The sequence below is a fragment of the Pseudorasbora parva genome, chromosome 3, assembly GCF_024679245.1.
Source record: "Pseudorasbora parva isolate DD20220531a chromosome 3, ASM2467924v1, whole genome shotgun sequence".
Classification (NCBI taxonomy): Eukaryota; Metazoa; Chordata; class Actinopteri; order Cypriniformes; family Gobionidae; genus Pseudorasbora; species Pseudorasbora parva.
In genome coordinates, this window is record NC_090174.1 from 40,536,119 (window position 1) to 40,552,011 (window position 15,893).

The following is a 15,893-nucleotide window of genomic DNA, read 5'->3' on the forward strand; positions in this document are numbered from 1 at the left end:
TAAAGTATGGTCGAGCTGGGCGTTGCCATCTTGTGAGCGAGTCATCGCGTGTCACTCCCGGATAACAGAAAATGGGCAAAAAGGCGGGATGTGCCCGGAGCTGAGGTGACGCAATAACTATAGACGGCGGATAAATGGCTATCCACTTGTAACCACGCCCTTAATTATGCAGAACCTTAAGGCTTTATATAACGTAAACGAATGAGTTATAAAAAAATTCACCCCCCTCAGAGTTGTCATGAAGATCAAAATTAGCCTTATAAGCCAAAACCACAATTTGTACCAGGCTGTAAACATGTTTTTTTCTGCTTTAAAGTTGAGAATTTTAACATGGGGCTCAATGAGATTCTGCTCCCTTCTGGAGCCTGTCCCTAGTGGCCAGATGAGGAATTGCAGTTTACATTACTTCCGTATTGGCTTCAAGAGAGATCGCGGGAGGTTGCCGCTTGTTTAAAATGAAAAAGCGGTGACGTATCCCTTTAAATCCAAATATACCATACTTGCATAGTTGCATAGCTTGTGACATTGTGACATATACTACCATTAAAAAGTTGGTACAGCAAGGACACATTAAATTGATTAAGTGACTTTTATATTGTTGTAAAAAATTCTATTTCAAATAAATACTGTTCTTTTGAACTTTCTGTTCATCAGAAGATATTCATCGAAAGAGAACCACTGAAACAAATCATTGTGATAATAGTTTAAATCCCTGTGAAGTCATATGCCTTTTGTGGCATGGCAGTGAACATTTAACAATATACCTGTTTGGTAGAAAATTAGACTCTTGGAGTTTTTCTGCCTGCTCCACATCTTGAGGAAATCCATGGAGCACCCAGCCTTGTGTGGTACAGTCCATCCTGCTCAGTCTCTCTGTAAGGATCCGCATGACTATACTGGATGGCACTGTATGGATAAAACACAAATATGATACAGTTATAGCCTATTTATACATTTGTTGTGCTTTTTCCTAATTACATGACAGAAATACAACAATGCAAACCATAGAAGTAGAGAAATCTCATTAAGGCAAACTTCGAGAACCTCAAAAATGTTCAAGAGGTTCAGACTCCTGAGAATCAACTTGCTGTGTCCTTTGAATGACACTCGTCCTATATACTGTAAACATGGTGTTCAGAGGGGGTTACCCCACGAGACACACACACAAACACACCTGCTTAGCATTTTGTTTGAAATACTGTATACGTTCCTCCCTGTAGGATGTCAGATCACAGTGTTATAGATCTAACGGACGTGAGAAAGGCCTTTCATTTGTTTACTTCTTTCCAGGTACTGTGAAGAAGACTTTATGGAAAGAAAGAAAAAAAAACTAAGAGAACTTTTTGAAATATGAAAGATGCTGATATAGGATGCCGTTTTAAGGGTTTAAACCCACAGATAAACGGTTTATCTGTTAATTCGATCTGATTCAAAAACACAGCGGACAGAAAATTGAATATTTCACTTTAACGGAGGTGGAGGTCATCTGAAGTGCTGGAATGCCCCATTAAGAGGATTCAATTAAAGGAGATGGCCTGAGCAGAAATGAAACAACATAATCTACATGCAAAGCATTAGTGATCTCATCATCAAGCGGTATTGTCAAGGACGTGCCTTTTGTTTGTATCTGTATCAAATCAAGGCGGTTTATTCAGATGTGAGGTGATAAATAATTAGCAGACACGGTGTCATTTAAATTCATGTATGTACATTTTGTCTTTTGAAGATATTTCACAGGTCCCTCTCAGAGTACAAAAGCAGCCAACGGCTGGCTGACAGGCAACACGAGCGAATTGTTTAAGGGGATGATGGCACCTCTTAAAACTGACGGACAGCATGGTAGAGAAGCGTAACGTTTGTAATGCTGCGGGAAAAATTAACGAGAGCGGCGGAGGACAAACAAATAATGAGGGTGAAGAGAAAATAGAACAGCATTCTTTAAGGAACGCAAGCTGGCACCCAGGGGGGTCCCCGCAGCTGGTGAAAAATTAAAGTCGACGGTTTCAAACTGTCCAATTTCCACATCAAACACACGCAGCCTCTTGCCTATCTCTGCAGCCCTGCTTCAAACATCAGGCAGCCTGGAGAGGCTTCCTCTTCTTTCTTTCTTTCCTCTTCTTCACTTCTGCTAAGACAATTTTTTTTTTTTGGTTTGCTTAATAATATGGCTTTTCAAATCCCAGAAGCACTGTACTGGTTACACTAGCCACCATCTCTCCATCGCCTAATTATACCCCTGTGAGGCCATTAATCAACTTGTAAATTATTTAGGCAAGCTCTCTGCCTCAAATACTCAGTCACAGGAAAAGGGGGGAGAAAAGCAAAGGGGAGAGAACGAGAAGGCACAAAAATCCCCCTCTCCCAGGATACCGCAGCCCTGTTCAACAAGGCAATGAAATACGAGCTAACAAAACATTTACATAGCATTTCTTATGCACACATTGCTACTTCAACAAACACGCAACATGAATTTATGAACATAAGTTGCACGTGACAGATACTGCTAGAGCTGAAAAGATACTTAACATGCTATGACAATCACATGGGGTGTGCATGTGTACTCATCGGAGGCAGATGGATCATAAAAAAAACAATACAAGTTGAGTCAACTCTCAAGACTTCCATATGAGCCATACTAGGTTATATTTTCACAACATTCCATATATAATTAAATATGAAATGGTAGCACTTTATAATAACTTTGATTAATAAATCACAAACATTTTATCATGCTTAACAGAAAACGCATGTACAAATATTTGCTCTAATATTAATATTAAAGAAATGTGTTTCAAAGTTTTGTGATGTGTAAATATTTCAATGTACATGAACTAAGGATCTGTTTTAATAATGATAGTTAGGGTAATACATAAATTATAATGATATAATAATTATACACTGCAGCAGTTTTCTTCCTGTTTTTTACTAAAAATCTGCTTTGAAGCAATCTGTTTTGTATAATGCACAATATAAGAAACGTTATATTATATTTATTATACACTATAAGTCAAGATTTTCGTATATGTGTGACGCAACTGGTAAAATAACATCTGGTTGAATTCAGATTCAACTCTCAAGCCCACACAAAATGAAAATAATCATTTTTGCTGTGAAAATAAAAGAAAAATATTTTAATTATTTTTCTTTCAATAAAGTTCAATGTTGGTTGGACCCCACTGACGTTCGAAATAACTACTTTTGTGTTGCACAGAAGGAAGCAAGTCAGGTCTGGATCCCCATGAGCTGAAGGTGAGTAAATGATGACAGAATGTTTATTTTTGGGTGAACTATTGATTTAAGGCTAAGGATGTGAAATAATGACATGATGACATGGTGCTTATCTAAGCGATGCAAGTTTGAATCTGGCTTGCATCATTCCCAGTCCCATTCTCCATCTTCTCCCCATTTGTTTCACGTCCTCTCTGTACTATCCCTATCATTGAAAAGATGTTTAAAAAACACACACAGAGACAAATGCACGCTTACATTATATGCTTTGCATCCCTTGAGAATCTTTATTAAATTAATGAAAACTTGCTCAAGGCGAGTGACTTGGGCCAGAGCTGTGATAAAGACAGTGATTGGCAGTCCCAGCGGCTGAATGCATTCTCTGAGGGGCGGGACTATATATCTATATATATTTTCTTATGGTCTCTGAGGGATTTAGAACAGAGAGGTGTTGGGCAGACACAGAAGTGTAAGATGAGAAGGGAATAACAATGATGAGGATGAATGAAAGGTCACAGACAGTCAAGACGACTAGAGCATTATGGTGTGTTCTAACTATAAATAAATAAAATATATTAAAACTTGTCTTACAGTAGATGCAAAACCTATAGGGTAAGAAGCCAGAAAGTACTGTGATTTTGTTTAGACACATCTGGACAGTAACAAAACATTTCTGCAAAAGTATAAGTGTAAATTATATGATAGTGATTTAGACTATAATTATCATAAACCAATATCATATATGTGAACATGCGATAATAGCACAACATGCTCGCTGACCGGACTATTCTGACTATGAGGGAGGGGGTCCAATTATCTGGTCAAAAGCAGGAAACAGAACTCTACATTTTACAGGCTGGGGTTTCACTTATTCTGTGTGATTGACCTATTTGGCGGTAGGTGTAGAGGAGGTAAGGAAGTATACCTTGCTGTTCTGACTCCAGGTAGGGTTTAATGAGCTCCCCCATATGGTTCTCATCAGCTGACACAGCCTTCAGAAGCTCACCACAACAGACTACAGCAACAGAGATATAAGAAAGAACAGAAGAAAGTAATAATATTAATACTTTTAAATAAACAACATACTAGTATGGACAATGTACAATGGTTCACTCAAAAATGATCTAATGATTTAATCTTATGTTGTTCTAAACCCTCACAGCCAAAACCCAAAAATGCTGCATTATTTTGGGTGTTTTTGTCTACTTTTGTGTTCTACAAAAAATAAAAATATATGCATAGGGTTTTGAAACGCCATGAGGATGACTTTTACATAATATAATAATAAATGTTACGTTTTAAACTATGTTGAACCTTGCAGATTAGGAGGAGTACAGTTGAAAAGTGACAGTAATTAATAACATCATTAACAGAAGATGCAGATGTAGCTTACTGTTGACAATGCCGTATTTCTGGGCAATTAGTTTTGCCTGAAGACTCTTTCCTGAACCTGGGGGTCCAAACAATAGGATTCTGGGAGTGTAGGGTGAGGCAGAGTGACGTGGAGTACGGACATAGTTCAGCACTACAGTATAAAGACAAAATAACCATATATGAATGAATGAGAAATTTCATGTGATATGTAAGTGTAAAATGTGTGGCAGAAATGCTTAGAATAAATACATTTTCAGTGAATAAATGAGAAATCTATTGTTCAAGTGTAACCAGTACCACTATAAAATGCATTGAAAATGTTGAGTCAGTGAGATTTTCGTTTTTTTTCCTAATGTTTTTGTTTTGTTTTTTAATGATAAGTCTCTTATGCTCATATATATATATATATATATATATATATATATATATATATATATATATATATATATATATATATATATATATATATATATATATATATATATATATATATATAATTTTTTTAATATGATCTATTCCAGTGATGGCAAAGCTGATTTTTCATCATTACTCCAGGCTCCAATGTCACATGATTCCTTCAGAAATCAATCTAATACGCTGATTCGGTGCTAAAGAAACATTTATCATTATTATTATCAATATTAAACTCAGTTGTACTGCTTAATATTGTGGAAATCTTTTGTTCAGGATTCTTTGAACAGAATAGAACAGATTTGAATAGAAAGTGTAAAAGAGCAGCATTTGAAACGGCCCAAGACTTTCGGGTCCTTTTCGTAGCATATGGATTTCTTGAACCCTATGTCATAGTACCATACCATACTTTAATACAAAACAACACAATGCAGGCACAGATAGACTCTACTGAATGTTTAATAGAGTAAGATAATAGAGCACATTCATGAGGCTGGTGACAGCCGATTCGCTCAGATCATAAACAGAGATTGCCACTAAACTGAATATAAAGCCACTTGATTAATTAATCATTAGAGTCTTCCTTTCATGTCCACGGGGGCATTTGCTTGTAGTGTGACATCCACGTCGAAGCCATCTGTTTGCAGTTGGGTTTCACTCACAACAATGCTGTTTGTCTGGAACCTGTGCTGAGCCGCCATTCTAATGTGCAATGATTAACAACAGCCTAATCATAACTAATGAGTTCCTCTCATCCAGCCCTTTATGCTGCTAATTGTTATACAACAACATGATAAATGCTTAATATGCGAAACATGTTAATGCGCTAAAAGGCTAAGTCAGGGGGAAACTAGCAACGTTACAATCAAACCGCATGCTGAATTAGCGCTAATCAAGATTTAAGATGACAGCCTTATTGCTGTTTGCTCCTTAGTATGGGTTTATGAATGTTTTATGGCAGAGTTTATCTCAAATATTTATTTAATGTCCTCCATTTAGACATATCAAGAAAATCAGGTGCAGTTAAGTCAAGATTTGGCATAATAGCACACTGTGGCTGTCCTAAATCTACAATTTACAAATCTAGCCCACAGCGCAAAACCATTAGGCTGGAGGATCGCTTCCTTGATGGGTAACTCAACGGAGCATTTTGGCTTTAATACTAATGTGCCATGAGACTTAATGGGCCTTTATTTCCCCCCTGATAAGCCTAATTTCTATGAGAAAGTGAGAAACAGAGAGAAACCAGTCCAAAATTGGATTTGTATTTCTCCCAGCTCATGTTTATGCAGCTTGAGCTGGCAAAATATTGTAAAAGTGATAGATAGAGGTCAGTTTTGACATCTCTAAAAATGCTGCCCATAATATACGATGACTAGCTATCAGTTCCATGCATACTCATTCCTATGATAAATATGCATCTTTATAATAAAAAAAAATTGTGGTATGAATTTCACAAAATGCTGCTAACCTGCCTAATGCTACAGTCAAAGTGATGTATGCAAAGAGCGGTTTAAATATTCACTGCCTAGCTCTACCTCTCAACTAAAGGAAGGGAGGTGACAGAATTATTTTGTCAAGTTGAGCGATATAATATTTAGACAGGTTGGATTCAGATGGTTTTAATGTAATTGGCGAGGACCGCTCATCCCTGCCCAGGTTCTCATGGGATAGTCTGTGCCTGCAGAGCTGCCTGAGGCAACCTCCTCAACTGGAAGAGTGCCTGACAAGCAGGTCAATCACAGCCTCTGAATGCAGCCGCCGCACTACTGACCTCCAACCAATAGGGGTGGTAGATTGCAGTAGGTGATATTAGTAGAAATGTTTGAAAATCTCTAAATGTTACTCAGTGACCTACCTAAGACTAATCTGCACAGATTTAAAAAAATGCATCCTATATTTTGAATTCATGTATGACATTTTGAAATGGATTGATTAAATGAGCACCCAATGGCAAATACCACCTAAAATCTATTTCAACATTATACAAAGTCAGTTATAATCGGTAGCTTGGCAAGAAGATTTGTAAACATTAATTTAAACTGATAGGTCAGACAAAAATGAAAATCCTGTCAATATTTACTCCCCTATATGTCAGGTCAAATCTGTATGATTTTTTAGATCATAAAAGAGTTAGAACCCTCAAACATTCTTCAAAATATCTGCTTTTGTGTTTCGTAGAAGAAAAACAAGCAGTTTTGGAATAACATGATGGTGAGTAAATTGCTTTGGTTTAAGGTAGAAAGAAGTATGCCTTAAAGGGTTAGTTCACCCAAAAATGAAAATTCGATGTTTATCTGCTTACCCCCACTGCATCCAACATGTAGGTGTGTCTGTTTCTTCAGTAGAACACAAATGAAGATTTTTAACTCCAACCGTTGCTATGTGCCAGTCACATAATGGGGTGAATAGGTAACAATTCTATGAGAGGAAAACATACAAACAAAAATACATGCTTAGGCAACGTGCACAAAAACCCTGCTGCTCCTGACGACACATTGATTTGTTAAGACACGAACCAATCGGTTTCTGTGAGAAACAAACAGTATTTGTTTTTTGTTTTTTACCTCATATCTCTACGAGTCTCATCAAGTTTTCCCATCGGCAGTAACTTCCGTCTGATGAGGTCAAAACCGACGTGATCATATATATATATATATAATATAATATAATATAATATAATATATATATATCCTCATTTGTGCCTGCTCAGATCGATCGAATTAGGAATCTACATGGTATATATATCTATGATCGCGTCGGTTTTGACCTCTCCTAACGGAAGTTACTGCCGATGGGAAAACTTGATGAGACTCGTCGGGATATGAGGTAAAAAAAATGACATAAATACTGTTCGTTTCTCACAGAAACCGATCGGTTCGTGTCTTAACAAATCAATGTGTCGTCAGGAGCAGCAGGGTTTTTGTGCACGTTGCCTAAGCATGTTTTTTTGTTTGTATGTTTTCCTCTCATAGAATTGTTACCTATTCACCCCATTACATGACTGGCAGACTGCTACGGTTGGAGTTCAAATCTTCATTTGTGTTCTACTGAAGAAACAGACACACCTACATGTTGGATGCACAGGGGTAAACAGATAAACATCTAATTTTCATTTTTGGGTGAACTAACCCTTTAATGCAGATGGACGCATTGGTACCCGAGTGGGTGAAGTTGGTGAAATTTACCTTGTGAGAAAACATCTACATGGGGCTGGTCAGCATTGATGGTCTTTAGGCAGCTGTGGTAGGTGCGCTTCAGAGCATGAGCTTCTGTGTGGTATTTCTGCAGCTTTTTTGCTCTAAGATCAGCAGGCATCAGTGTTCTGGGTGTTTCTAAACGCTGTGCAACCTCTTCACTTTCAGGCCACATGAAGGTGACGTGATATACATCTGAAACATAGAATGGAAACATGTGGGTAAGGTTATAACGTATGTTTTATACTCCAGGGTATATGTGCTGAGGTGAAAGTATTAAAGGTAAAAAATATTTTTTTTAAATATTTCATAGCTGCATTTATTTTGACAGTGAATTACCTGAAAAAGATTCATAAACAGAGATCATAAATAAACAAAGGGAAAATGGCAATTATGTGGAAATGGTGCATCCGCACCATCATAAATCTGTAGGGAGCTCTGGCTTTTGTTCATTACAGCTGGGCTTTCCGAAACCCTAAGGACACACAGGCCCGATTTGGATTCGGCAAACAAGTCTAGCGCTGTCAAGGTCCACAGATAATGAAATGCATTCTAACAATTGTGCATGTTAGCTGCCTGTCTCGCAGTCCCACACTCTGAACTAAGAAATGTGTAATGATCATACAGACATTACCTCCCGTGACAGGGTCTATCCTCTTGCCCGAGCTCCTTTCAATCAGGACGACATCAGGAGCTTCCAGAACCACTGCGAGGAAAGAGTTAAAAGAAGGCACTAGAGTTTGACACATCCTCTGGGGAGCAATAGTGAGTCCCAGAGAGATATTTGGTCGGTCTCATTATCGAGTCCTGATTCAAATCTCTTGTTTTTCAGTTGGGAACAACAAAGTGTTTGGACAACATGCCACTAACCAACATGATCTGGGGTGATGCCTGCTTCTTGTAGACATAGTGCCTCTTCCTGCGTCTTGGGAATGGCCTCCAAAACCCATCCCTGGAAATACAATGCATGTTATGCACACTTGAGGAGGAACAAACAATTTGCTTTAAACAATAATAAAACTCCCTGGTGACACACAGAGTCCAACTTTGCTAGCGACAGACAATGCCAGCACAATCTGCTATTAACACAGCTGAAACCTTGCATTTTGTCTTAAATAAACACCCACACAATTCTCCTATTTACATTTCTATAAATGAACTTGCTTTTCCCTATGGTCAGCTACTGTGCTTAAATTGTTGTTCAAAATAGTTTTCATATAAGCAAAACAATAACCTGCCTGGGAAAATACTTTAAAAAACAGTAATAGGCTTTGAATGAATAATTTTATATGAATAATTCATATAAATTGCTGCCCTGTACCAGTGTAAATAATGAATGTATAAATTGTTGTATGAATAAGGAGTAAAACTGGCCCATATGGGGTCTCATGCAGGGAGGCAAATGGAGGGTTAAATCCATAAAAACCTTGAAAATGTGCCTAATTCTCCAGCTCCTCTCCACACTTCTCACTTAGCAATAAAAATAACATAAGAAGAAAGGAAACGCATGCATATCATTCATTAGCTACAAATCCATAAAAAAATCCTCCTCTCTAATAGTCTCCTAAATCCCAAGGCTTGCTGTGCAATGGTGCGGTAAAATAAAGAACAGTCAAAGAAACCATCTCCCAAAAGTGCTTGTTAGGGGCCAACTTATTACTGCAGTGAATAATCTTAAAATAAATAAATATATGCAACAAACATTTATAGATCTAAGTATTATCAGAGGAGCTGTGGGTTTTTGCTTCCGAGTTTCGAGTGTCTGTTTGATATCAGCCTTTGTTTTTTCAGGCTTTGATCTTTAACGGCAAACCTATCCTTTGCTTCACCTGATCTCAGCGCGCAAGTTTCCTCCCACTTACTTTCCCATTAAGCATTTGATTGCCTCTGTGGCTGGGAAGCCCATGAGCAGGGCCTGACGCACCGATTGCATGAAAGGCCTCTAGCCTACACAATCTAACCGGCATGAATATAGGGAAAATACAGGATTGAGCTACAGCCTCTTGAAATATAAATGCCAGTAGTGTGGAGTCTGTTTAGTTTGTTGGTGATGTGCGGCATTTCTAGAAGAGCGTGATGAAATAATAGTTATTACACAACACATAAATCAGATAAAGAGCAGATTATATACTAATATGCATCTTTAGATGTTCAGAGGTTTGACAAGAAAACTTAGATAGAGTCCAAACTTGCTTCAGTCAAGCTACCGTACAAACATACGCTCTACGCACACATTAACTCCCACACATACATCTGAACACAGCCCCACTGCGACTTGCTCCATTCCGTTTCATCCCCACATCAAAAGGGGCCGTGGTGCAGTAGCAGTGGGCTCAGACAGAGACCCCAGGACTGGAACATCTGCAGCGAGGCCAGCTATCACAGGAGGGACATGCGTAGAGCAGATGTCACCAGCCAGCCCAACAGCAGGCAAGGCAGGGAAGCAGAAGCGGCGCCCTGACATGTCACTCACAGACCCCAACACACAGCTCCCCCACACAATAGACCGACAACATGGCAGCAGCGGCTGGAAAACACTCCACTTGACTTTAAAAATTAGATCTCAATTAGTTGTACACTTAGCTGTTAACCACTGACTCGATTTAATGTTGCTTGAGTTTTAACATGATAAAATAAAATAAAAATAATTTAACCGAACCCGGGTCAAGAAATTCTTTTCACTTGACATGGCATCTTAAACACAGCACTCATAATGCAAAAACACTGAAAAAAAACTGAGACGTCACAACAGTCAAAGACATCAATCAAGCATGTGTTTAATAGAAAAGTGATTTAAAAAAAACTATGTGCACATATATTTTATATTTTATCCACTACAGCTTAAGTTTAAGGTCAGTTAAGAAATATAAATAGCATATAAATATAAAAATAAAAATAGTATAACATATAATAATATATACTGTAAATACTATTAATATATGTATTCATATTTAATAAATAGTATATAAATAGTAATATTTATAGTTAGTCAGGAAGAAATATTTTTATTCGGCAAGGATGCAGTAATTGATCAAAAGTGACAGTAAATCCAAAAATAATGTTATAAATGATTTCTATTGCGAACTAATGCTTTTCAACTTTAATTAAATTACATTTTAAAATATATTTAAATAGAAAACAGTATTTTAACAGTATCACAATATTACTTTTTTACTGTATTTTTTGATCAAATAAATGCAGGCTCGCTGAGCATGAAAATTCTTTTTGAAATAATAATTTTTTATATAAAAACGACCTTTTGAATGATAGTGTACAATTGTCTGAAATATTTTATTGCTTTTCAAATGAACCATATTACTATATTTTAAAATAAAATGTCAAAACGACTCCGTAAAGCAATATTTGCAGTGCGTGCTCGCAAAAAAGTTTAAATATTTCATTTTCAAACTTTCCTTTAGATTCCTCCTTTCTTCCTCAAAATAGAATTACAGGCACTATGCAAATTCAAACGGCATAACTTTATTTGGAAGCCTCATTAGGGATCCGGATGACTGTGACATGCGCCCCGTGATCTTTCCTTCTTTCTTTTTTTCTCATTTACTTTAGGGTCCATCTTTTTTTTCTTCCCAGGACTGAAAGGCACTCATTAAATTGACATTTTACTTTAAATCACTATTCATTACCTATGCTCCCTCTCTTCATTTTCCACAAGAGTACAAGTCTAAAGTTTTACAAACAGCAGCCTCATGAGAGAACGAGAGAGCGAGGGAGAAAGAATTAAGACAGCTTGAGAAGCAGTGACAGGCGGAGATGAACTAGATGACCTAGATTAGGCATGATTAACATTCATTGTTGCTTAATTTGGAAAAACAGGTAGACAAGCACACACACACGCAGGCATCAGTGGCAGAGCAATTAAGCTTAGCTGTCTAGGCTCCAGTGGTGATGTGACATGTCAATCATTCCATTCTTTGGCCCATTTAAGTGTGTGCGAAGCAAAAGACCATGAGATGAAGGCTCCTCGTGGTGAGCCAGAGATGCTTTGTCAGGTGTCTAAATCTACAGAGGAAAAACTCTACATCAATCCTCTGCTCATATGCAGATCAGTCGGGATGGAAAATAATTAAATAACCTGATAAATACTATCAGACAGTTTGCCTGAAGGGATAAACATCCATTACTAGATTCAAAGGAGTCGCTAATCACAAACTACTGAGATTAAAAGGTGAAAGTTAAAGGATGCCAAACGGAAAAAGTTTCGCGATGGGATTCTTGCCTGAGTAAAGCCATTTGCGGAGTTTAGCGAGGAATAAAAGGAGATGCCGTTTGGAGTCGGATCATTTACATATTCCACCGTGCGGCTGCACAGAAGAAACTGACACTTCAGAAAAAGACACGATCAGGGAGTCCGTGATTGATTGTGTGATTTGACTGAAAGATGAAAGGAGGAATCAAAAGGTGTGAGATCTGAGAGTAAACGTGAACGGACACCTCAGCGGTGAGGTTCTTAAGTGGCATTAGTGCTGAGATCACATGTTACTGGCAGCCGGTGAGGGGCCTGCTGGTGATGAAAGGTTTTCTCCGAGAACTCTCACCAGCAGTCTCGCATTCCCCGAGACCCTTCCCAGCAGTCCTCAAGGGAGGCAGAGAAACACACGTCTAATTATTTATCATAGGAGGTTGAGTTTAAATAAAGAAAAAAATATCACACATTTTTTTGGGCATCACGCTTAAAACGTTACACGCAATTCAAAACGTGCAGGTTACGCGCAAGTTCAGGATGAAAATATGTTTCTCTCACTGGATTGTTGCATTTTTCACATTTTAGACAGGTTGAGTGAAACATGCAGTATTCATTTTTCTAAATGAATTACAAAAGAAATACAAAATAAAAAGCAAGTCCTTACCCTTCTAACACAGTCAGGTTTTAATAGGCGTTGCAGAATCAACTGGCTCCAGAGGTCTTTGGGGATCTTCTATCAGACCAACATTAACGACAAAAAAAATCACAGTGAATAAACGTTTTAATCATATTCAATTACTTATATTGTATATATATATATATATATATATATATATATATATATATATATATATATATATAAATAAAATAAATAAATATGAATTAAGTTAATGACAATCCAATATATCAGTCATATATAATAGAATAATAAGTTTTAAATTAAAGGTGCTGACTCCAATAACTGACTCCAACATTAACAAAAATAAATCACAGCGAATAAATGTTTCATCAAAAATAATCAAATGTAATAATTAGTTAAAAAAATCATAATAATTAAATCAAATCAAATCATGATATAATAGAAATTTAGAACTGACTTACTTCTGTCATTCTATCTAAACTTACCTGATATATCAGTTTTTTTAAATAAATAACTGTCCACCAAAACAATCAAATTATTATTAAACAAAAACATTCAAATATGCTGTTGAATCTCTAATTATTTATGACATCCTCTGCTGCTTTCATCTCACTCTCCTTTGTGAATTTTGTGAAAATGATAATAATTGGAATCTTTTGGATCGTTCTATTTTAAACTCAAGGCCATGGCGAGTTTAAGTGAGAGGATAATTAGAATAATTAAACCATTGGGAGGCACTTTTCCTAAGCACATCTCTCTCTTTTCTTCTAATTCTATTCAACTCTCCTGATTTATCAACTAACTAGCCTGCATTGCATTTGCATGATCAGACTTCAGACAAAATCAGTTCTATGTCTTTACAATACCACAGAGACCGCAATTACCGGCATCCAGAGAGTGTAGCAAATGCTGACAACATTACCTTTCCTACTTCCTACATCTAAAATGAATATAATGATCAAGGCATTCCAGACTACTTTTCCTTGAAGATACTTTGCAATTAAGTAGTAATACACACAAATACATGCAGCCTCCCTGTTCTAGGTCTGCTAAAAAGGCACATTTAGTCATAAAATAGCTATGGGAAACCTAACAGAAGTAGATGTGTTTGCATGAGAAAGGACAGAGAAAGAGAGACCCCACCTGTTTTTTGTCTTGATATTGCTTTGCAGCTATAGACAGGTCACTGTCATCCTTTAAGATATCACTAAGAGTTACGTGAATAGCCTGTGTGAGCTCACACAACTTTTTAGCCTGCGGCAAGACAAAAAGGACAATCTGAAGCAGCATATAAAATGTGGAAACACTGACAAAAAATGAAAATACTCAGAAGTGCATGATGTGCTGCAGAACAGGTGATTCTCTACAGATGACTGAAGTAGTATTGGGATCTTTGAGGCCTGACAGTGTAACTATGATGAATATCTTATTTGATTTAACTCTGATAAAACTCAGACATGACAGGCCTATTTATATAGAAACTTCAAGACTGAAGCACAAAACAATCAGATATGTGCAGTTACAAACAGGGAGCACAACACTTGCTGGATATCACCTTTAAAAGACATAAACAATAAAAATATACATTCATCATTTAATTGTAGCTTTAAATTAAATTTAATTGGCTACTCATTCATTTTGTACTTAAAATGACTCTTACTATGGTTCTTTTCCCGGACGCTGGGGGACCCAATAATATGATTCTTGGCACTGAAAAATATTTAAAATGAACTGTCCTCAATACATTATTGATGCAATATGACATTGGTACTTAATTAAGTCTAGTAATGCCTTTTTATCTGAACAATGTTAAACGGGTATAATCTGCTGCTCCTCTAACTTCTTATATATTATAAGATTACTACGCCATCTTGTGGTATGGAATATATGTTTGTATTGCTGTAAGAATGTATTACTTTTATAAGATAAAAATAATACAAAAAAATAAAAAAAAAATGGTAAGAATTTATCACGAGTATAATGACAAAAATATTACCATCAACACTGTCCCTTTTCAGGAAGTTAATCAGGTATTGAATGGGGTCCTCTGGTTTGTCCACCATCAAATTTCTCACTAGTGTCTGCAAATGTGTCATTTACTTGAGTGAAATTGCCTTATGATCATAAACTTGTTAACCATTGTCTAATAAAATGTCTATACCTGGACCAGAAGAAATATGTCATGTTTCTCAGCGTAAATAGCCATCTCAGGAGGGATTCGGAGGGGCCTAGTTGCATCCATCACTGTAGTAAGTTACACCACACGACACAGAAAGTCACCAAAGGTTTGGAAACTTGGAAAAAGTGCCTTTGTTCACAAAGAGAGATTATTAAATTAACAACAACAACAACACATACGAGTATTTTATTAGGCGAATCCACATAGTTTTGTGGTCTAAACTTGTACAAGGCAGGAAAATACTCTTAAAGTTATGAAGTAAACAACCCGTAGTTTTTTTCGGGTTGACCTTTCAAAGTCAAACATAACAGGCACATTTAGTCATAAAATAGCTATGGGAAACCTAACAGAAGTAGAAGTGTTTGCACAGAATTTGATTCAAATGACAGAATTTAGAGTGGTTTTCTTTTGCTGCATTGGGGTCTTCGCAGTAAAAATGGAAATGAAGGAATGTTACGTAAACTACGTAAGTTAGCTTTAGAGAAGATGGTTCATAACCTTAAAGATGGTTCTGATGGATGAAAATATTTGATGTTATGTTACCTTGAAATGTAGATGATGATGCCAGATAGATATAAATGGTTGATGATAGGTCCGTGTGCGCACTGCGCACGCGTTTGTTAATGTTTGTTGCCATTGGTAACTTGGTCAGCCAATCAC

At 36.9% G+C, this 15,893-nt stretch overlaps 1 protein-coding gene across 7 annotated transcripts in view; it reads right to left on the minus strand.

The window, feature by feature from the left end:
- Positions 1–15,853, minus strand: part of ak8 (adenylate kinase 8) — a 29,492-nt gene extending 13,639 nt beyond the window's left edge. Inside the window, exons 1-12 of one of the 7 annotated variants that reach the window (XM_067438844.1) lie at positions 15,777–15,853; positions 15,216–15,362; positions 15,051–15,135; positions 14,715–14,764; positions 14,198–14,308; positions 13,079–13,144; positions 9,081–9,162; positions 8,845–8,916; positions 8,202–8,405; positions 4,622–4,753; positions 4,154–4,243; positions 765–906 (exon numbers count right to left, since the gene is read on the minus strand). In XM_067438844.1, coding sequence (XP_067294945.1) covers positions 765–906; positions 4,154–4,243; positions 4,622–4,753; positions 8,202–8,405; positions 8,845–8,916; positions 9,081–9,162; positions 13,079–13,144; positions 14,198–14,308; positions 14,715–14,764; positions 15,051–15,135; positions 15,216–15,296 — 1,115 coding nt within the window. In that variant the 5' untranslated portion in view covers positions 15,297–15,362; positions 15,777–15,853. Of the gene's footprint in view, positions 1–764; positions 907–4,153; positions 4,244–4,621; positions 4,754–8,201; positions 8,406–8,844; positions 8,917–9,080; positions 9,163–13,078; positions 13,148–14,197; positions 14,309–14,714; positions 14,765–15,050; positions 15,136–15,215; positions 15,363–15,776 lie in introns of those variants that run through there. The other 6 variants (XM_067438842.1, XM_067438843.1, XM_067438848.1 and 3 more) reach the window with 6 other exon arrangements.
- Positions 15,854–15,893: the final 40 nt, after the last annotated feature.